Source organism: Neolamprologus brichardi, chromosome 10 (genome assembly GCF_056152115.1).
Source record: "Neolamprologus brichardi isolate AB-2024 chromosome 10, ASM5615211v1, whole genome shotgun sequence".
Classification (NCBI taxonomy): Eukaryota; Metazoa; Chordata; class Actinopteri; order Cichliformes; family Cichlidae; genus Neolamprologus; species Neolamprologus brichardi.
In genome coordinates, this window is record NC_142113.1 from 13,650,699 (window position 1) to 13,672,437 (window position 21,739).

Here is a 21,739-nt window from a genome sequence, read left to right on the forward strand (position 1 = left end):
TCAACAACCACTGATTAAAGCCCACTGATCAATGGCCATGGTTACCATTCACAGAGAGTTGGGGAATGGCTGCAATTATAGCATTATACGGTGGCGAAAGATGTACCGTTAGGCCCCTCAATTCAGAGATGGTCTTTCTCTGTTCACGTAAATGGCCTCCTTGACTCCCCGCTCAAACCAGCGCTCCTTCCTGTCCAGGATGGTTACGTCCTCATCATTGAAAGAGTGTCCACTGGCCAGTAGGTGTAAATAGACTGCAGAGTCCTGGCCTGACCAGGTAGCTCTTCTGTGTTGTCCCATCCACTTCGCCAGAGGTTGTTTGGTTCCTGGCACTTAACAGCGTACACTATGTTACTCTCTACACTATGTCGGGGGGCCCGATCCTTGGGGTGGACCAATTTTTGGCGCAGCGTGTTTTAGGGTTTAAAAGCCACAGAAGTAAGTCCCCAAAAACTCTTGGGCCCCTTGTGGTGTTACTAGTCAGCAAAGACAATGAAATGCAGGGAAGAGCCTCACGAAAGCAAACTTATTAGTACATGTAAGTTAATTGCAGGTACAGAAAGTTATGTTCTTTTAATGTTACGCTGTAGCCCATGCACCTTCACAGCCATGCAAGTGCATCATAAAAAGGAACCTTTTATGGATTATTGAAAATACAATGAACGGACTCAGGTACAAAGATGATGCTTAAAAAATAATTTATTTGCAATAAATTAAATATTTAAAATATAACAGAAGTCATCAATTTTGCAGCCACTTTTTGTTTCACAATACAGCCACAAATCTTTATTCATAACGTTTGCTTTATGTGCCTTTAGACGGTGAAGAGGCTTTGTTCTCTTCTTCAGCATTTCAAAATCCTTTTATTAAAAAAAATTATAATTTCAAAAAACAACCATTTATTAAGTTTGGTTTTTCTGAAGTCTCATAGTTAATGCAGTCAGTTAAAAGATTATTTTCATGTTTTCAGACAAGACTCAATTGGCCCTAAAACCTATGTACAACTTCACATACTGGATCTATTTGCCTTCAAAGTATGCAAATGCTTTCTTAAAACCTGTGGCTGCTAGTAGATTTCATTAAAACCCTGAGTACCGTATTTCAACTCTAACCCACACCGAGTCCTCTTGCTTTGCCCGAGCACAGCATTAGTGAACACTGAGACACACCAATCTCCTTTTTTAAATATAAACTGCAGAAATATTTTAGCGTGACGTACATATATCTAAAAAATATTACATTATCATAACAATCCCAAATGTTCACACAGGAAATGCTTTACTATATTAGTTCATTATTAGGAACTAATCACATGGCAGCATTCTCTGCAAACGATTTCACCCGCAACCCTTTTGAGGCATTTAACACCACATGTCCTGCACAGTAATGATAGCTATCACAACAATGAATTTTGTAGAAGCACGAGAAGAGGCGAGCACGCCTGATGGCGTTGCTGTTTTCCCCCGACAGAAGACTGCGAGACTTTAAAAAGTCTAAAAATCACCTTCTGGCTTGATAAATAAGGTGGCTGGTTAGATTTTCAAAAGCAAAGTGAAGATATGATACTCCAGAGAAAGCACCTTCGTCAAAATAAAAGTACAATATGATCTTTTCGGGTTTTTATATAAGATACAACATTTAACATTATTCTAAAACCAATGTCGAAGCAATCATGGATGGACATTATAGCTAGATCAAGACATTTTTTTTAAACTTACTTAAACTATGTGTCAAAAATTACATTTGTATGGAAAACACACCTTAATGTCTCTATATTATAGTGTAATGCAGCTATGATGATTAGTTGTAGGGGGTTCAAATAAATAGCACTTGTTTAATGAGTCCAACATATTAATAAATTACACTTTAACAACCAGCACATTTTTACATGTGCTGTTAAAAAAAATAAAAAGTCAAAAGTGCAACCAAGAGCATAGTGGCATTTTACATCATTAAAATGTTTTGGAGCGTTTTCACCACCAGTGCCAGTCCAACAATCCCAGAAGCGTGGAACATTTCTTTGTAGCTATTCCCCTCTCCTCCACCGAGCAGCAGATTTCTCCTCAAATTTAACAACAATTCAGAGTCAGCGATGTGATTAAATGAGACTTCTGTCCTGAAAGTGCAATAATTTCTACCCAGAGGGGAGCCCTCCCAGAGGTTTCCTCCTTTAAAGCTGTGCAGTTGACAACCCACCTGGGGCGCTCAGCCTGTCAAAGACCGTGCTGAAGTGTAGTGATAACACAGAACGCTCTCAGGATGACTCGTGTCCATGTCTGCTGGCCTCGAGAATTAGTTATCCAGTGCGCTTGCTCCTCCGTTGGCGGCCTTGCCTTTTGATTTGCCAGAAGAGCGGAAGGAGAAGCGTTTGATGAGGCGCCGGGAGAAGCTGCCAGACTTTTTACGGCTGATGTTTGGTGCGGCGGTGAAGTTATTGCCCAAGTTGGAGATGTCTTCGTGGGACTGGCTGAGGCAGGACTCTTTCTCTCGATGTCTTCTGCGGAAAAGCAGCTTCGTCCCGCTCTGCAAAAAGCCCACTGCAGGAAACACATCGTGGAGTTACTAGTAGTTTCACAAATGAATTCAATTATTTCACAACATACATGACAAACAATGCGACAGGGTGCTGATAACAAAGTGCCTGAAGACATCATCTAAAACTGGCTCTCTAAGTTCTCTGTCATGTGTAGACACAGCACTGACTTGAGTTTGGAGCCTTTTTTTGCTTGAGCAATTCATAGGTCAGCGTAACGTAGCTTACCAAAATAAAAAAAAAAAAAACATTCCTCTGAAAACAGTCTGGTACAAGAACTGGACTGAAAACGAGTGAAGAAGCAGAAAACATCCAAAGAAAACTTTGAAAGACCTTCAGAAAGGTCGCATAACTATTGTTAAAAAGCACTTTGAAAATAGAGCAAAGTCTGGCTCCTTGGAAGCAAAATATAAAGAAATGAGGGGTGGCTTAGTTTACTTATTACTGCTTCTCCCACTCCTCTGCCTCACCATTCAAATTTAATTATATTGCATGAAAAAAATAAATTAAATTACAAACAAACACACATTAGTTTGGCTTTGTAGATGCTGAAGTATGGCCTCTAGAGGGCAGCAGCCGTAGAGGAACTGACTGGTAAATCTGTGAATTGAACCTGAAGTCCTGATGTTGCCTAAGGCTATGAAATATTTGTTTGCATATAAAATACACTGTGCCGTTATTAATATTAAAAAAACAGTGAGACATTAAATCTAAAAGCAAAACATCTTTGAGACTGAAAAAAATGTGAACCTGCTCATGAAATTCTGCTTTAATGACAAAAAAAAGAAACATATTTGAATAATTTACAGAATATTTCAATAGCTGAATAATGTTTTTACAGTTACGCTTTTCTGCGAGACGTTACTGAGAACTGGACCTCTGATTCTCTACAGCACAGACGGCCTGCGTTACCTTTATGATCCTTGAGACTGCGGGTTTCCAAGGCACCAGTGGAGCCAGTATCTGATTCCACATCGTCCACAGAAGGACGCTCTGATACGTCAGAGGGCGTGGTTTCATCTGGGTCATGGTGACGCCCTGATCCGTAATGGTTGCCGTGCATGGCTGCGTCCATGGCTGCAGCGTAGCCACTTGATAATGCACAGTTATCTTCAGAGAGTGGAACCTGAAGCAGAGAAATAGATGTCACAACTGAAATTCCACGCTATTACCCCGTATATGACAATTAAATTCAAATATACACGATTATCAGCACACTTTCTTTTAGTGAGGTTGTCGAGCGCTCCTGACACGTTTTCAAAGATTCTCGGGCAAAAATCAGGTCAGAAGATTCTCATTCTTCTGTAAAGTGGTCCAGTGGGGGGGCTGTGGACTAAATTTAGATCACACTCATTCTGCCTGGCTCTTCGTTGTATTTTACAGTAGATTCCCAGTAGCAGTCGCAGCAGTTATTAAGGCTTACAGCTAATTTAATATAAAGACTGAAGGTTGGACTATTTCCTATCAATAATTATACAGGTAACTGATAACCACAAAATAGCCGAAGTTTTCAAATCAAACTCAAAGCACGTGTCTAGAAAGACGCCGTTTTCACTCTCTGACCTTTGACACGCCCGAGATGATTAGCGTGCTCCTTTTCGTCGGTGTCTTCCGTGCTGCTCTGGACGCAGACTCAGTCAGCTGCCGTATGGCGGTTTCTGCAACAGGATCCAGGCCATTAGAGAGGCGGCTGCTCTCTGAGCAACAAAAAACACAAATATGTAAATCAGCACTATACTAGCAGACCACCGTGTACTATTTTTTTTAAATATTTAGATATTGCTGAATTAACTGCTGTTGCACTACATATCAGTTTGTGCTTGTCTTTTATCTGTTTTGTGTCAGCGATTAGCTTCCCGCTGCACCAAAAACAGCACGTAACTCCAACCCGTGTGCGAGTTATGTGATGCTTTTGAAAAGGATTACCTGCACGGAGCGCACGATGCGTACTCAGAGTGCATTCCTCTCGACTCGTGTTACTCTGCTGCGTGTTGCTTATCCTACTTTGCATCTGTTATGTAAAACAAATCTGGGTTTCAGGGTAGAACTCACTGCTCGGGTTGGGGCTGCTGCTGCTTCTGCTATCAGGCAGGACGGTGGGTTTCTTCTCATTCACCTCCACTTTAGACGGAGAACGCAACGGGGAGTCACCTGAAAGGGAACGCTGCTATTTCATTTCTTATTATTGACGCTACTAAAAAAAAACTCATCAGGCACCTGCCCTGCCTGGTTTGGTGACATGCTTTGCTTTGTCAAACGCACCTGGACTGCGATCGAGTTTAAGTCGGGACTGGACCGTCGTGACGGTGGTGACGATGGTTCCGTCTGGCATGATGGTTCGGTCCACGTCAACTTTCTTGGTGGGGGTGAGAGAGGAGCGAAGTAGCAGAGCTTTGTGGGCACTGCTCGGCTCCTCTGTTTCTTGGTACAACAGCTGGAAGAGGAAAAAAAAACCAAAAAGTGTACGAGCTGGAGGTTTCTTCCTGTTAAAAGGGAGTTTTTCCTTCCCACTGTCACATAGTGTTTGCTCAAAAACGACTGCCTGATTGTTGATCTTATATAAAGCACCTTAAGCTGATTGTTGTTGTGCTTTGGCTCTATATATAAATTGGAAATTAAGTTATTAAGAAATGACAGAATTTGCCAAATGAAATGTTACCCCACAGAGACAAAGCACGTTTATTCGCATTTTCTCTCTCTTTAAAGACAATGTGGACTAGAAGAAAGCCAAAAAAAGAGCTGCTGGAAAGTCTACAAGAGATCTGACACAGCGATTATAAGAATGACAATGGATTTTGTATCAGCTGTTACACAACACTGCCGCTTTTGTTGGGAATCTTTGATAAAGTCCAGATCTAGATAATAAACCGTAACGCAACTTTCGTTCTGCGTCAAAGCACAGGTAAGAATTTCAAACACTCCCTACACTCTTACAGAAATCTAACTCGTCTGGTCACTCACCTCAGCGGTGATGACAGCGTTTGGCGTTGAGTCTTGGCCGGACCTCACGGACAATACGTGCTGCCCAGTAGGAACTTTACCCTGGATGTCCAAAGCGATGGAGGCGTGACCCGGCAGGAATTCTAATCACATTTAAACACAAAAAGAATATAAACAATTGTACAAAAAGCAAAAACGTCTTTCCTTTTACTGTAGTTCTGAGGCCAAAAAAAACAAGCCTCTCTAGACATCACAAAATGCTAACAAAGACAGTGAGTCTGCCAAAACTGCATTTTCAGCACTGATGACTCTGCTTAAGCTGTAATATGTTCCTGCTGGTCAGCTTTCTGAGCAGCAGCCAGTAGTAAATTGCTATTGAACTATGCCTTACGTTCCCGTTTGCCACTCCGCTCCAGAAGTCTCACTCTCAGCTCTTTGGTTTCTGGGCCCAGCTCCCTTCAAACACAGGAAACAAATGAGTTAGCATTACAGTGAAACTCCATTATCCAAATATTATTATTTCAATTAAATAAGTTTCTTTCTACAGCCATTACTTCTCTGGAACATTAATATTAATAAAAATATTTTAACTACTTGATTGTGACTGTGACATTATGGGCTCAAGAAATTCTGATGTTGCTAAATCTGAATTGGAGCATTAAAATAAAAGATCCCCAAAACTGTTGCAACTTTAGAAGGAGTTTAGAAGAAAGTATTGTGGTCTTGTAGGACTCACAGCTAGAAGCTTTAATGTTGACCTATTATGCTTTACCTTGTTTTCTGTACTATATATGCTGTCACAGAGGTGGAGGCTCATGTTAAACCTGACCAAAAGTTTCATAATGAGGTCTAATCTTCAGACATGGCTTAACACCCAGTTTCAGACATTTCTTTCTACTCTTGGATTTGTGAGAAAGAGCTCTGGCTGTGAGCACAGAAGTTCCACCACCTTCTGTTCAGACCTTCTGGTTGTAAGGGGCAGCCAATCAGAAGAGACAAGGATTATTTTAAACTGTGAATCATGCAAAGCTGCTCTAGCAAAGCGCAGGAATAAAATGAGGGCTGCAAATGAGGCCAATAGGTGACCTGCAAATGCATCACAATCATTACACCCTGAATCTAACATGAATCTGCTTTCTAACATGGCAGCTTACAGAGTAATATCTTCACTCCATTCCAGTGCAGCATTGGCACTGCTGGGCACAGGCAGGAAGCGGGTTGTTCTCTCTGTAGACGGTTGGTCCAGGCTCAGGACACAGCACAGCTCCCCTGATTTAGACCACTGACCTGCAAAACACACGATGACGCAGTGAGACTTCGGTAATCAGCAGGAAGCTGTGCGGAAATGATCTGACGCTGGGGGAAAATATCTGACCTTTACTTAAGGTCGCCCTGAGCTGCCGGAGGAGTAGTCGTCTCACCAAGACACTCTGGGATACAGAGTTCAATCCCACTGAGAGACTGTCCATGGGGGCCTGGGAGTGTGCAGAAAGGGGGGTGGAGAGCTCAACAGTGAAACAGCTTTAAGCACGTCATCTATTTTATTATATAATCTATACACCTTTTAGTTAATTTGTCTCGTTAAAGGCAGTAAATTTCTCACCAAAGGACTGGACGTCCTGAGATTGAGGACCATGGCTGGCTGAGTGCTGAACAGAGTATCTTCTATCAGACCCTTAATTGTGTCTATGTCTGCTTCACCTTCAGTGCACTGTGAAGAAAAAAGTACACTTATTACTCAGTGATGGTTAACCAACACCCGCTGAACCGAACTAACTACAGCCACAAATTGAGGGTTTATTTATTTCATCTCAATTCTAACAGGATCCCAGAGGAAAAAAATTACTGCAGCTTTAATCTGAGAGCATTTTCACCTCTGGGGGGCTGAACCAGCCTTGATACTTCACTCACGCTGGGCTTGCTACGCCGTATAAAACAGGCTTTTTATATTCCCGTATGGTGGACGTCATTAGTCAACACAATGTCTTGTGCTAAGTATTTGCTTCCTTTTTATTTTATTAACGTTGTTACTTCCTCAGACAAATGGCATTTAATGGCATGCCCATTTATATAACAATATTAAAGGACGGCACTTGCTTCGTGACTAATCATGGGTTTAATGGGATGGAAAGTCACTTGCATGCAAAAAAGCGCATGCTGATTTACGAAGAAGACAAATTAGCTACGGGAAATTTTTTAATGTGCGTTTCCTTTTTTAATAACACACGCATGCTTTTAATTTGAAAAAATGTGACAGTCACTGACAGCAGTGACATCAAATTAGTGCCATTAGCGGTAAGCGTTCCCACCCGTCTCTGCAGCTTGCATGGAGACACGGTCAGAGAAAACGACGGCTGCTTGGAAAGACTCCAGGATATCAGCAGCCCCTCATCCTCCACCTCCTCCAGGCACGCCACAACCTGATGGAGGTAGACGGAGCAGGGGGACAGGGGCGGATAGAAAATAGTAACAGGCAGTTCTAACAATAGATATTCTCTGTGCAGCAAATTGTCATTAATAACTAATTGTCTTACATTAAAATGCATCAGGTAACAGAAAAACATTTCACATTTAATGACCACTGCGATGAGGGCACAGATGACATGCGACTGTCTGTGTAAATTTTCACATTTGAATAACAATGCAAATCACGCTCTGACATTTGTTTTTTTAGAGGTCTGATCTCCCGTGTACAAATTGCTAAAATCCAGGTGTAGTGCTTCAGGTACCTTTGCCACCACAGGTGCTATAGTGATCTGATAGGTGTCCATGGAAATGGCAGCCGGCGACTGCTGGGTGACCGTCACGGGTAACGTGACCCTGTCTACTGAACAATTACAGTGCAAAATCTGCAAAAGAAAAAGAGAGGAGGACAAATACTCATGCATACATACACTCAAAATGCACTGCTCCAGATGTCACAGGTATAAGCAAAGATTACTAACCATTCGGTTTGCTGACTGGTCAGTGCAGCTCACGCTTTCTATTGCAGAGGCAGCACTTATCTGGAGGCTGCTGTCAAAAGTGATCTGAATGGAGCTCTGGCAGAGACGGAGGCAGAGAAAAATGTCCCAAACATTACACACGAGAAAGAGAAAAGAGACTTGGAGATGACAAAAGATGTAACAGTGCAGGGATACAGCCTTTAATGCAGCTGACTAGCAGCTGGGTATGTGGAACTTGCTTTATGGATCTTTGATCATATCATAAAGTAAAACGCTAATTAATCCTGGTATTTAATGCATTTAAACAGTATCTGCTCGCATAGCTCTTCCTAGATAGACACTCACATAAGACAGTGACTGTGTCGTTCACATGTTGCTCATCCAATGCAGTCTTTAAAAAGTAAGAACTACTGTTTGTTCCTGTTTGTACACTTCCCTGTTAAAGCAACCGCACTGTCTTTGCAGAAGCCAAAATGTTCCTTAAAGCTGTAGTAACCACGACGATTACTATGCGATCGTTTTCTTGTGTTTAAATTCCAAAGTGCAAGTGAAAAGACTGATAGTAGAATTCACATGTATCTAAAGTCACTCTTGTAAGTGCTATACGGCTATAAAAGGCAGTGCTGAACAAATGCATGCAAATGCATTATTGAATTTACAGTTCATGGCCGACCACAATTGTGATTTAAGCCCAGGCAGCTGATTGGATTAGTGGGCTCAGATAAAAAATGTCCGAAAATACTGACAAAAAACCAACACATGTAGTGGTAATTGTGTTAATAATAAATTATTATAATCCTTTAGAAGTTGGGAGATTTAATGCTCCCGGCTGCTGAGAAAACCCCACGTCTCCGACCTCGTAGCAGCATCTATTTATCAAGTCGGTGCTTACTCGAGCTTACGGCCGGGCACGTTTTCCTGTGTGGAGGCCAGCCCTAACAAGAGGAAGAAGTAACTCGGTTTTAAGAAAAGATTCAGCAGAATCACACGGGCACAGCGGTGACCTACTATCACTATGTGTGCGTGTGTGCCAGAAGATCTGTTTTACTGGACAGCTTTAACTGAGAAGCGCGAGAAAACAAAATCCCCTATTGTCACAGCATATGTTCCACTAGGTCCAAGTCCAATCTGTATCAAACACAACAGCGGAGGCGGGGCAGAGGTGGGAGGATGATATAACAAAGTTTGTGGTGAGCGTGCGAGTGTGTGTCTGTGTGTGTGTGTCACTTATTGCAGCCAGAAGGGCAGGAAGCCAAGTGCAATGCCGCAAGCTTACGTAGGTTCCCCTGGACTAACACTGCAGTCACATGACCGCAGCGTACAACCGGCTGTGTTTACTTCAGTTGGCTGGAGCCTCTAAAACTGCTCAGTCACCCAACTGTTCATTTGGTTTAAAGTGCAGAGCAAATATGATATATCAGATTGAGAAATACAGCTTAAACCCTGTCTGTGTCGCTGCAGGCGGACACATTAGCATCTTTGCCGTGGAACTAAATGGAGTCAAGCAGAAATTCTTGCGAGGAAGGCACAGCAAAGTCCATTTTTGTAGACTGCTTTTACAACATTTTGCTTGTATTAGATGGCTTCTGGTGTAATTATAGAGTAAATATAAGAAGACAGGCAACAAAGCCGCCTGGAGTCAAATGAGGACATCACACTTTGATCGCCACCAGAAAACAAAAAAGACACCCTTGAATCCAGAGTCAGATTTCTGGCGAGTCAAACTGCACTTAGAGCACAGATTTGTGTTTGTGTGCATCAAACTTGCTAATCCGTGTTGAAAGGAAACTGACAAATTTCCTTTTTTTTCTTTTCCAAATGACTTCAGTAAACATGGCAGCAAAACATTGCCAGCATGTGTCAATCACTCATCATTCATAGGGAAAAGAAGGCTGGCTCGCTCCAGCTTTGTTCATGATTTCGGTTAAAAATCTTTTTCTATTCTTGTCTTTTTTTCAGCACTATCCTTTTTTGGGTTTGTTGTAAGATGCACCTGAAAAATTATTATGGGAAAATATTCAGCCATTATCATTTACTGTATTTTAGCAAGTTAATAGAATATCTAATTAGCAGTAGCTTTATGGTTTCTCTTCCTTCCAGGGAGTTTACACCCATTGGCTTTATAAGGAGCCATCTGCTGCACTGTGGTGTTTTGTATCCTCCTTGGCAGAGGCTACAGACCTCATTTTGCCATGGAGAGAGCAGTGCTAGTAGCATGGCCGCTGATTTGTCCTTGTGATCCACCGCTGCTCAACAGAGTGTATGTGAGGGGTATTTCTGGGTAGAGACAGTTCCTGAGGACATCCATAGTGTCACTTCAGGTTTGTCAGCGTCCCCCCCTTTGGGTCTAACTGGCTGAACGCCTCTGAAAAGCATGTGGGTCAACCAGAAATACATTCCCCCATGGCTTCTGATGACCCTCATTTTCCTTCCCTATATTTTACGTTATCTGAGCTTCCTGCTATAACAGGGTCCACGATTGGAAAATTACAATGTTCATGCACAGGAAAAAACATACATGAAAATTATTATTGATGTAATTACACAAAATGGCAAAATAACAGACAGGGTCTGTGTGAGGGCAATGTCAACAAACTGAATGCGTGCATGCTGCCATACTAAAACCAGCCAGAGGGCTACACCTTGGACAGCTCTCCGTCCAGCCCTATGATGGACCATGATGGACACGGAGAGACAGACAGAACTATATCTACTGTCTCCACTTCTTCTATCAACAATGCAGCTAAAATTAGCATTTTTTGTATAGACAGTATAAAAGATGGATGGAGTCACTGTGACTTTACCCACTGCTTGCTATGAAGCCTCGATCTAAGTAGTTTCTTCTATTGCCACCTTAGTGATTTGAAATTGGATGTAACAGGTTATGGGTGTATCTGACTGAGAAACAAAAGAAACTGTAAGCCCATTAGCTAATTAGTTGAAGCTGATCCTAGATAATTGTTCTTTCTAAATGTTAGAATTGAACTGAATTTACAAAATGGACTTCATGTTCTATTTAACATACCTGAAACTAGCCACTAAGCTGAGGTTTTTACTGACATAATAGAGCAAGCAGGCACACCTAGAAGTCTTAGCAACCAGAGGAGTCGCTCCCTGTTGGCCATTAAAAAGACCATCGTTTTTTTATATTGTCTACTATTTTTTTCTACAGCTTTATTGCTTCATTATCCCACAAGCTATAAATCTGGAAGTGAGAATACAAAGAGAGGGAGTTCTTGAGGTTTCTCCTAAAACCAAATGGCTAGCATGTGCGATTAACATGCTAGCCACCAGGCTTTAACACCCAGTCACTACTTTTTTTTTACTCTTTTAGGAAAGCCATAGTCCAACACCCACCATGTGAAAGCTTGGGTTACTATTAATACTATTATTAATACTAAAAGAATGATAGTACAATTCACGTATTTCTATAGTTACTCTCGTAAATGCTATATGTCTAAAAAAAAAAGGCAGTGCTGAACTAATGCAAGCAAATGCATTATTGAATTGGCGGTCCACAATTGTGATTTAAGCCCAGGCAGCTCTGTGGATTAGTGCACCGGTCCCCAACCCTTGAGCCATATAAAAATTATAAACAGAGTCCGTCACAAAGGGCAGCCCTGGTGAAGTGTCCGTTAATACTGGCAAAAAAACAACAACACCCACCATGTGAAAGCTTTCACAGGTTTCACAGTAGTCCTGTAAAAAACTTAAGAGGAATTAAGAAAGGAACCAGCAGCCAGGTGCTGCTGATCAAATGTAGTTTGCTAATCAAATGCACTTTGCTAATCAAATACACTTTGCTGGACATACCAGCATTTTCACCCCAAGGTCAGAGCACGCAATGCTCAGACTGTACAAACCCAAGAACTACACCTCAGACGCTACAGGCATCAGGTAGCATGTTAAATGTTAAAAGTTCATGACAGTACAGCTAGAAAAAGACTGAACCAGTGTGTTTGGAACTTGTTTTTGGAAGGGTTACCAGGAGAAAGTCTCTCCTATTTAAAAAGAACATGGCAGCTTAGCTTTGCAAAGCTGCATCTGAACAAACCACAAGATTTCGTGAACAATGCCCTTTGGACAGATGAGACGTTTGCTCAAAATGCACCGCCACATTTGGAAATCACCTAACGCAGCATATCAGCACAAATTCCTCATACCAACTACCGAGCACGGTGATGGAGGGGTAATGATATGGGCTTCCTGTGTTTTGCACCCCCAACGTATGGGTACCCCGTAGTCTTTCAGTTCATAGTGAACTCCTCTGTATACCAAAGTATTCAACAGTCATATATAAGCCATCTATCTGATAGACAAAACTTGGCTGAAATGTATCATGCAACAGATTTCAATCATAGCAGAATATCAACAAGAATATCGTCTGAAAAAAGAAATGTACCAAGGTTTTCCAGCAGCCCAGTCGAAGTCCAGACCTCAAATCGATTCAATCTAAAGAAAGCTGCGCATAAACAAATGCCTGGAGACCTTGATGGACTGGAGCAGTTGTACAAAGTCAGCCAAAATTCCTCAAGAGTGATGTGAGAGAGTGATAATGATTAAAAAAACGAGTGCTGCAAGTTATTCCTGCTATAGACTCTTTTAGAAACTACTGAATCAGGGAGTGTTCTTAGCTTTTTACATGACTGCACCGAGTCCCATTAAAAGTTTTTTTTCTAAAGTATACCTAAGAATTGTAAAAAGTTACAGTGAATCTGGAAAGACAGTAGTGCCTTAAATATCCAGTAATCCATCTTCACTTCAGAATTTGTTCAGGTACTATTAAATTTACATGTTGGATATTAGCTGAGCCTATTTAAATGCTGAGTCATAGCCTCAGAAAGAAGTTGGCATAATAGTAGATTTTGGCTGTTCAAATAAAACTGGCTGGTGAAGATGAGCTCATCATTAGCTCTGACTAAAGATGAAAAGGTTGGTTTCCTGCACTATGGTATCAAATCAGCGCTAAGTGTTTAATGTCCCCTGTTGTTAAGAAGGAACCTACTTGAGAATAATCACAGGGCATTAATCATCTACCAGCAGCTCTCAGAGGGAGAAGAAGTGAACTGTGTCCTCAAGCTATTCACCACACTCTTTATAATTGCAGACTGTGAATATACAGGGAGCTTCCTTCCCTGCAGATGTATGCTCGTTTTGTCCTCCCCTACCACTCAGTAATGATGGCTTGACAGCATGTGTCAGCTGCACACACAGGCTGCTGATGCCTTATGATCTGCACGTCTGGGGCGGCCGACCAGTCAAGTCCTTCAAGACTCCTCTACAAACTAATCCAGCCAGAGACATCTGAGTAGCTCCATATCAAGTCATTTCTTCTGAGGCAAGATTATATCCAGAGGCTCACGCTGCAAATACTTCAACAGACAGCACATTTTTGCTGGGTAAACAACTGAGAACTGAGTCTGCATAATGGGAATACGCCCCAAAGCTACAGGAAGAGACCAAAAACACAGACATGCTGCTGCCGATGCTTAAATTAAACCATGCTACGCAATTCATGTCAGATCAGACGTAGTTATAGTCGGTGTTAGAAGTAAGCATTCGAGATTATTGTGCAGAATGCAAAAATCACTCGAATCTGACATCAGAGATGACGTACTTCTGTTAACATCGCAGCAATGAGCTGTAATGAAGCCTTGGGGCCCTCGCTGGACTACAAGGACAGATGAAGCGTGAGAAGGGGGTGGGGTGGAGCTGGTGGTTACAAGTATTAGTTACTGAGATAAGAGGTAGACTCTGTGTATCTTCGAAACCGTGAAGAAGAATGAAGCACGGCTGGTGCTCCACCTGTTTACCCTGGGTTTGCAATCGTCTTCTCTAATCTATATCAGATACTGTGTGTAGGACACAGAAAATCAAACCTCATGGCTTTAAGAATCTGCAAATGAAAAATGCCTGGCTTCTTTCTCTCCTCACACAACAGTCTATTTGGGTAGTATAAGCATTCTGACCTGTGCCGTTCTGCAGCACAAATGTACTTTCAAGTCACATTACATTTAAATAAGTCCTCATTAGCTGCCTCAATATCCTGCAATCTCACCACAAAGGGATGAGGCATTTGTTGCAGTTTATGTAACAAGCCCAAACCCCGGTGTCAGTACTCAGCCCTCTGAATCTTTTTTTGTGTGTGTGTGTCTCATCATGCTGTTTCAAATGCTGGACATCAGGGTCAGGGTTGGGTCTGCCCTCTGGAATGTTTTGCTACAAGGACAGAGCACTGTGACAACACTGAAAATGAGCGAAACAGCAAGAGGATTCCTGCCCTTACATCACTCCCTGCTGTAGTCAACAATATATCGACAAGCACGCCCGAGTCAGCCATCCGGGATGAGGGATGTTCAAAACTGCACAGTCGCGTCGCTGACTCGTAGGAAGATATCAGGGGAAAAAAGACCCTAAGGCACTTTTTGTTTCAGTGATCTCTTTTCAATGTGGCAACAAGTGCCAACATTTAAGAGTGCATCAAACCAAAAACCTGCATTCTAAAATATCAACTTTCACAATCGAGAGCAGCAAAGTCCTAAAAACTTTATGTGGTAAGGTCACAATAGCCGGCTAGATCACACTGCCTGTCATTTCAACTATTTTACTTCATAATTTGAGTATAAAACCAGTTTTTCCTGTATTAAGCTGAGGCACATTCTCAAACTTGTTGTTTCCTGACTTCAAGTGAGGTAAACAACAGAGCCACCAGCTCATAGCTGTGTGTGTGAGTGGCAAACAGGGGTTTCGTCCTGGCTAGGTAATATAAATAAGATTCATACACTGTATGAAAAAAAATTAATGTAACCACCAGGTCTGAAAATAAAGCTGCGGAAATGACTTAAGCTTTGATTCTTTGACTCTCAAAAAGACGTTCAGCTGTATAGAAGCTATAAGACAGTGACCTTATTCCTCACTTGATTTATTTTACTAATAACTTTATGAGGTTGTTTGTTAACTTCGAGTCTTCAAAGTCTATAATCAGGCTCCAAAGAAACAACAGGATGACATCCAAATGCCAGTTTATGTATGATGGTCCACCTCTTTTATACACTTTGTGATAAAATACAACAGGATATACAAGTTTTATGATAAATGAAAGAAATATTGTTAATCTGGTCATTTTTAACAGATGAAATGGGACCATCAGTGCTAACTGGGGCTTATCTCCACAGGAATTTTCAGGGACTTTTAGTACATATATATTAAAATAAATATTGGGAAAGAATAAATCAGTAAAAATACAACTTGCTGACTGGCAGGAGGTTTGTAGAACCCGTTCTGTTGCTCCAACTTGACCTTGCATGCTCAGTCAGCTTGCCTTTATTTGGATAAATTTCAGCATAGTAATTATTTAAAGACCTCTGTCACCATCAATCTTAAGTGCCGGAAAAGTACTTAGGTTAATGCTATAAAGGATTTGCGTACTAATCCCCACGATGACACTGAAGCACCACTTCCCCGGTGCTGTGTTCCTCCGGGGAAGCTCATGTTTTGCCCGATGCAGAAACACAATCATGCACATCAGAGGAGAATATGAGTCTTTGGGACTGTAATATATGTTCACGTGTCTGTTTTCAGAGCGGCCACAGAAACCTGCCTGGCAGGTGGCAGAGCCTCGCTGTATGTGAGAAGCAAAGAATGCGAGGCGACAAGTCTCTTGCCACTTAATGCTTGCCGTATCGCCACGGCTCCTTACAGCAGGTTTTTCCAGTCTGGTTTTTACGTGGGAGGTGAACATAATACAGCTAAGACGCAGTTAACTGGCTAATAGAACACGATACTACTTAATAATGAACAATTGAATAGTGTCACATCCAACGCACCTGTTGTTGATGGTAAAAAGGACACTATGGAGACCGAAGCATGTGCCCCTTAAGCTTCAAGACAAAGACTGCTTCTTAGATTACACCCTGTGGGTTTATCTTTGAAACAAGGCACACTGGTGATTTGGTAATTAAGAGTAATGTTCAAAGGTTCATTAAGAAACTAACATTGATTTGTATGCGGCCCAGACACATTTAGAACAACAGCTTGCTGTGTTTGCAGACAGTATGACTAGCAGATATTTTATTGTGATGAATGAACTCGGGAAGCTCTGGTTCACACACTCTGCTCACAAACTAAACACCCCATGGACAAACACACACAGCCAGCTCGTCTCTGTGTCCTCCAACATTGACTTGCTTGCCCAGTGTTATAAAATCACCTCCCAGTGAACTTCAGACACTTTATTCACCCTTTTTCTGCACCTTTCTAGTCTAGCTCAAAGTCCCTTCACTATGGTCTGAAAGCATTTCATAAGTTGGTACAGGGGTCACAGACCGCACACACACAGTTCATGTGACTATAAATGAGCTATGAGCAATTACAGCCAGGTGATGGTGCTTTTTATCGTTGAATTATTGTAAAATCATAAAACTTTTTATGAAGGTAAATACAGCACGCTCCACACCTGGAAACTCTATTGAAGAAACTGCCACTAAAGGCTCACCCAAGGTTCACTTCAGCGTTTGAGTGTCTTAGTAAATGAGAGTGTCAAAGGTCAAAGCAGATCAGCCAGCCGAGGTCATAGTGAGATAACTCGGCTGACAGCAATATAGTGAAGAAAAACGATCCACTACACCACAGGGACCTCTGACTATCAGCACAAAACGGGGTTATATGAAAGCAGGTATCGAAAGCTCAACAGACTTACTCCTGCATACAAAACATGTACAAAGTGCAGAGAAGGTACACTTTTCTGCCACTTTATTAGATACATCTTTTGCCTTTAGAGCTGCCCAAATTCTGTGTAGCATGGATTCCACAAGTGGCTGGAAACATTCCTCAGAGATTTTGGTCCATGTTGACATGATAGCAGTTGATGCAGATTTATCCGCTGCTCATCCATGATGTGACTCTCCCACCGCATCTCAAAAGCGCTCTGTTGGGTTTAGATCTGGTGACTGTGGAGGTCATTCGAGTACAGTGAGCTCATTGTCGTGTTCAAGAGATCCGATTGAGATGTTCTGAGCTTTGTGACATAGTGCATTATCCTGGAAGCAACCATCACCAATCATCAATAATAATTAAATGGGCTGTGGCATTAAAATGATGTTCAGTTGGTACTAAGGGGCTCAAAGTGTGCTAAGACAATATCCCATTCATACAGTGGAGGATGGATTTTCATGTTGTGACCCTACCATCCAAATTTTGTAGCTGAAATTGAGACTCATCAGACCAGAGCCTATATAATCTGTAGCCTCAGATTCCTGTTCTTAGCTGACAGGAGTGGCCTGGTGTGGTCTTCTGCTGCTGTAGCCCAGAGATGCTCTTCTGCACACCTTGGTTGTAACAAGTTGCTATTTGCATTATTGCTACTCCTCTATCAGCTTGAAGCAGTCTGACCATTTTCCTCTGACCTCAGGCATCAAAAAGGCATTTTACCTTCAGCAACCACTCAGATTGCTCAGGTTGAACTTCAACAGGCTGTCTTCACCATGTCTGTATGCCGAAATGCTGCCATTTAATTGGCTAACAAGATAATAAGATATAGCTGAGCAGGTGTACCTAATAAAGTGACTGTGATTGTACCTCCAATTCAAAGAAACGCAAGGCAAGCAGTCTTCAAAGCTCTGTGCTCTCATTTAGATGTTTAGATTCTTGATTTGAATTTATTTATTTAAAAGGGACAGTGCAGTTAAACATAGTTCAAGTGCAAGACATGAGACTGATGTACCGCACATAGGTTTATAGCTACTGCTAATTTTCAACAAGACAACAAGATTTCAACTTATTTGTCACATAATGTCATTAATGACCTGAAACAGATGGTGAGGCCCTGATCCCAACTCATGGGGTCAGTCTGGGGTCACAAGAAAAGACAGAAAGGGAATCAGGTGCCTGAAATACTCGGTTATGAAAACAGGTCATCTTTTAAAGAAAACCAAATACTTGCATTGTAATAATTTTAATGGTATTATTTCTGAATAAATGCTCTCCTATGGAAGATGTTTACTCTGGACATCTGCAGATTGCTCTCAATCAACAAAGGTTAGGTGACCCTCACGAATCAGAAAACAAGTGCTGTTTGTTGCAGATGTGCAATGCATGTGATTGATCTTGTCTGACCCCTTTAAACTCCCCGCCAACTCATCTCTCGATAAACACACACGGTTTTAAAAGTAGGGGGTACAGAGGAGCCACCTCCGTCTGACTTTGATTCACACAGATGAAAGAACGACTTAAAGGGAGAAAGACCTTTAGGGACACTGGACACAAAGTGACAGGCTGTCTCCAGTGCTGAACCCACTGAATCAAACATTGATGCGTTAGGCTGCGTTCTAACTGATGGCCAAGGTTATGAGCTGAAGGGAGGGTGACACAGCCATTCTTTTCATTCTGCCTCTTTCCCGATTTGATCAAACACACATCTACTTCTTCCCATGAGGGTATAAGACTATTTTTATGAGGTGTGGGTGTTACTGTGGCTGTGCTGACTGCTCTTGCGTCTCCACTCTTTTGTGCATTAAATCAGAGCTGTTACGCAAGGCTCTGCCCCCCATCCTCTTACCGATTAGACACTCCAACTCCCACACCTCCACCTCCTCTGCCTACACACACACTTCCAGCTGCACATGGGCACACCGACCGTATCAGCTCCTGCTTAACTATTTATGCCTCCACTTAATGGAGTAACCTCTTGTGCACACACACTGGCATCGTGTTTAATCAGCTCTCTTGTTAAATATGATGTATTAAAAGCTTAAAGATTTCAACTCACCCCATGCCTGCAAGCTTGCTCGTTCAGAGCCTTGACCCAGGTCCTCTGAAACAGCTCCCTGAAGGACTTGAAGGAGAACAGAGAGGTCAACAAGCCTTTAACCCCGGCCTCAGATGTGGGTCGTCCATCCCGGCCGGAGCGGAGCTTGAGCAGGAAGCCCCACAAAGCTCCGGCCAAGCTCTTATTGGGGTGCTGCCTCCAGGCTGGGTCTCGGCTGGGTCGCTTTGCTGCCTTCCTGGCTCTCCACAACCGCAACACAGTCAGCGAGTACTGGAACAACCATCCCAGCACGATGACCAAAGAGGCGAGGAAGAGACCCACCAGGCACAGCCAGCTCAACTCCTGGAGCTCCATCACCGCCTCCAGCAGCCTTTCATATCATCAGCTCCAGATGGAAATAACAGGACTGTGAGTGGTGAGCAGATCAGCTGCTTTCAGCCTGCGAGTGGCAGCAAACAGACGGTCGCGTTGATTAATGGAGAATTTACGCATTATAACTGGGGTATTTCCCCAGAACGCGAGGACACCGCGGTTATAACGACAAGAACCAATTTTCTTATTTTAGGTCAAAATAAAAATGTGTATTAAATTAAATTAAAGATTAGGCTGTATATTAAAAAAAAAACCCTACTGCGTTTGCGCCATACAGGTATATAAAACATGTATCTAATAATAATATACAGAAAAGTCACATAACGTAGCTTCATACCAAGCTGAAGTTTAAGCGGTCCGAGCTGCAGGCTGCAGGTAATCGAAAACAAATGAAGCCGTGTTCATGGCGATATGGAGCGCTTCCAACAACAACTGTGTCTGTCCCATCTTCGAGCGCTTAGCGGTGCTTCAGTGTGTTTGTTGTCATCTGTCGATCCCAACACAAGCCTCCCGCTCTCCGCCTGTGCGCTACGGGCTCCGGCGCATTTAAAATCTCCGCTGGTCTCAGCTCCTTCCTCCGCAACCCCTCCACGGCGACGATTTAACAAACAACAGCATCGGCAGACAGGTGGCGCTGCAGGGGACGGACTCATCAAAAAAAACGGAAGCTGATCGGACCTTTCAAAATAAAAGGAGGACACAAAACGGCGTTTGTGTGTGGTTTGTTTTTTTGTTTTGTTTTTTTTAAATAAATTATTAATGTTTCAAGCACGAATACAAATATGGCAATTACTGTCAAAAGACGCAATCAATTGCCAGAGAGAACAGTGATTACTATAACAAAGTAAACATGCAAAATACAGGCTGCTACACAAATGCAAGCACATCAACGATATGTGATATTAAATTAAATATCACACTGAGAAGAGAGGAAAAAAACAAGGGGAGATACATTTTATCCCAGATATCCAAATCAGTGGGAAGGTGCTTTAAAATATCACACAGTTTTATGGTTTATTACCTTAAAGTAATTTTAAAGGTTTAATATATCATTTCAGTTCATGTAAGAAAATAACAATTTTGGCAATTTTGTAATCCTACTTTCGTGTATGAAAACTTTGGCTATGTACAAAATAACGTTACAACACAGTTTGTCATTCTTACCTTGTCAAATCAAACCAGATGCTGTACTGTGGGGGTTGAGGAAATCTTTGGTTTCATCCATTTCTCAACATTAAGCAAGAATTTCTGTTTGCGCAAAATGAGCACATGTTCTCATTAATACTGAATCATACTCTAAGTAATTCTTTATAAGGATAGATGTCATTCATTATCTAAAAATATGTTGTCAGTTGAATGTAGAACTGTGCCATACTTATTTACTTGGCAACGATCTGCTACCAAGTAAACACAGAGCCAGTCTCGCTGATACCAATACTAATACTTTTAACCTATAAAGGCAGATTAGGGAGAGTAGTGTGTCATGACTTATGGGGTGAATCAGCATTAATTTGCAAATTCTGAACCCATTGTAATTAGCACTAAATCACTGTCATTTTTTACTTGCCACTATTAGTTCATACAACAAAACACACCTTTCAAATTTTTATATAGTGTTTGTTTTTGGAGACCAGAAATATAAATGTGCCCGTCGCTTTAAAAGACAGCCTTTGTTCTTTAAATGTGCTATAGGCAATAAATAAAATAGATGGTGAACCTTGTCCACTCCAGTGGTCTTGCCATAGGAAGTTGTTTAACTGCCTCAGTTGCCTTGCCCCGTTGATGGACAAGTCGCCCCGCTCGTACCTAGACTCTGCTTCATCTACTGAAGAAGTGTCAGTGGGATTAAGGAGCTCCTCAAGTATTTCTTCCACCACCAAATAATATTCTCAGTTGAAGTCAAGCGCTCCACCCGCACTATACACGGTGCAGCTAGAGCACCGCTTTTCCCTTCTGAGTCGCCTGACGGTTTGCTAGAATCTCTTCGAGGCAGTCTTTTTCCATGGCCTCTCTGAACTCCCCCCAAACCCGGGTTTTTGCTTCAGCTACTGCCCAATTCACATTCCACCTGGCCTGTCGGTACTTATCAGCTGCCTCTGAAGTCCCACAGGCAAACCAAGCCAAGCCTTCTTAGGCCTGATGGTTCCCTTCACCTCCAGTGTCCACTATCTGGTTCAGGGGTTA

General features: G+C 42.1%; 1 protein-coding gene across 2 annotated transcripts; it reads right to left on the reverse strand.

The window, feature by feature from the left end:
• Nucleotides 1-681: 681 nt before the first annotated feature.
• c2cd2l (c2cd2 like) lies at nt 682-20,899 on the reverse strand. 2 transcript variants are annotated; one of them, XM_006802215.3, is made up of 16 exons: nt 20,720-20,899; nt 19,893-20,233; nt 19,184-19,622; nt 8,419-8,514; nt 8,203-8,322; nt 7,783-7,893; nt 7,077-7,184; nt 6,849-6,948; nt 6,628-6,760; nt 5,865-5,929; nt 5,495-5,616; nt 4,796-4,967; nt 4,586-4,684; nt 4,097-4,191; nt 3,446-3,659; nt 682-2,537 (listed from the first exon to the last, which is right to left on the reverse strand). In XM_006802215.3, the coding sequence occupies exons 3-16, from the start codon at nt 19,535-19,537 to the stop codon at nt 2,293-2,295; spliced, it is 2,034 nt and encodes a 677-aa protein (XP_006802278.2). In that variant the 5' UTR covers nt 19,538-19,622; nt 19,893-20,233; nt 20,720-20,899; the 3' UTR covers nt 682-2,292. The 2 variants fall into 2 exon arrangements, with proteins under 2 accessions (XP_006802278.2, XP_006802277.2); XM_006802214.3 differs by having other exon boundaries at nt 4,097-4,230; nt 20,720-20,898.
• Between the last annotated feature and the right edge of the window lie 840 nt (nt 20,900-21,739).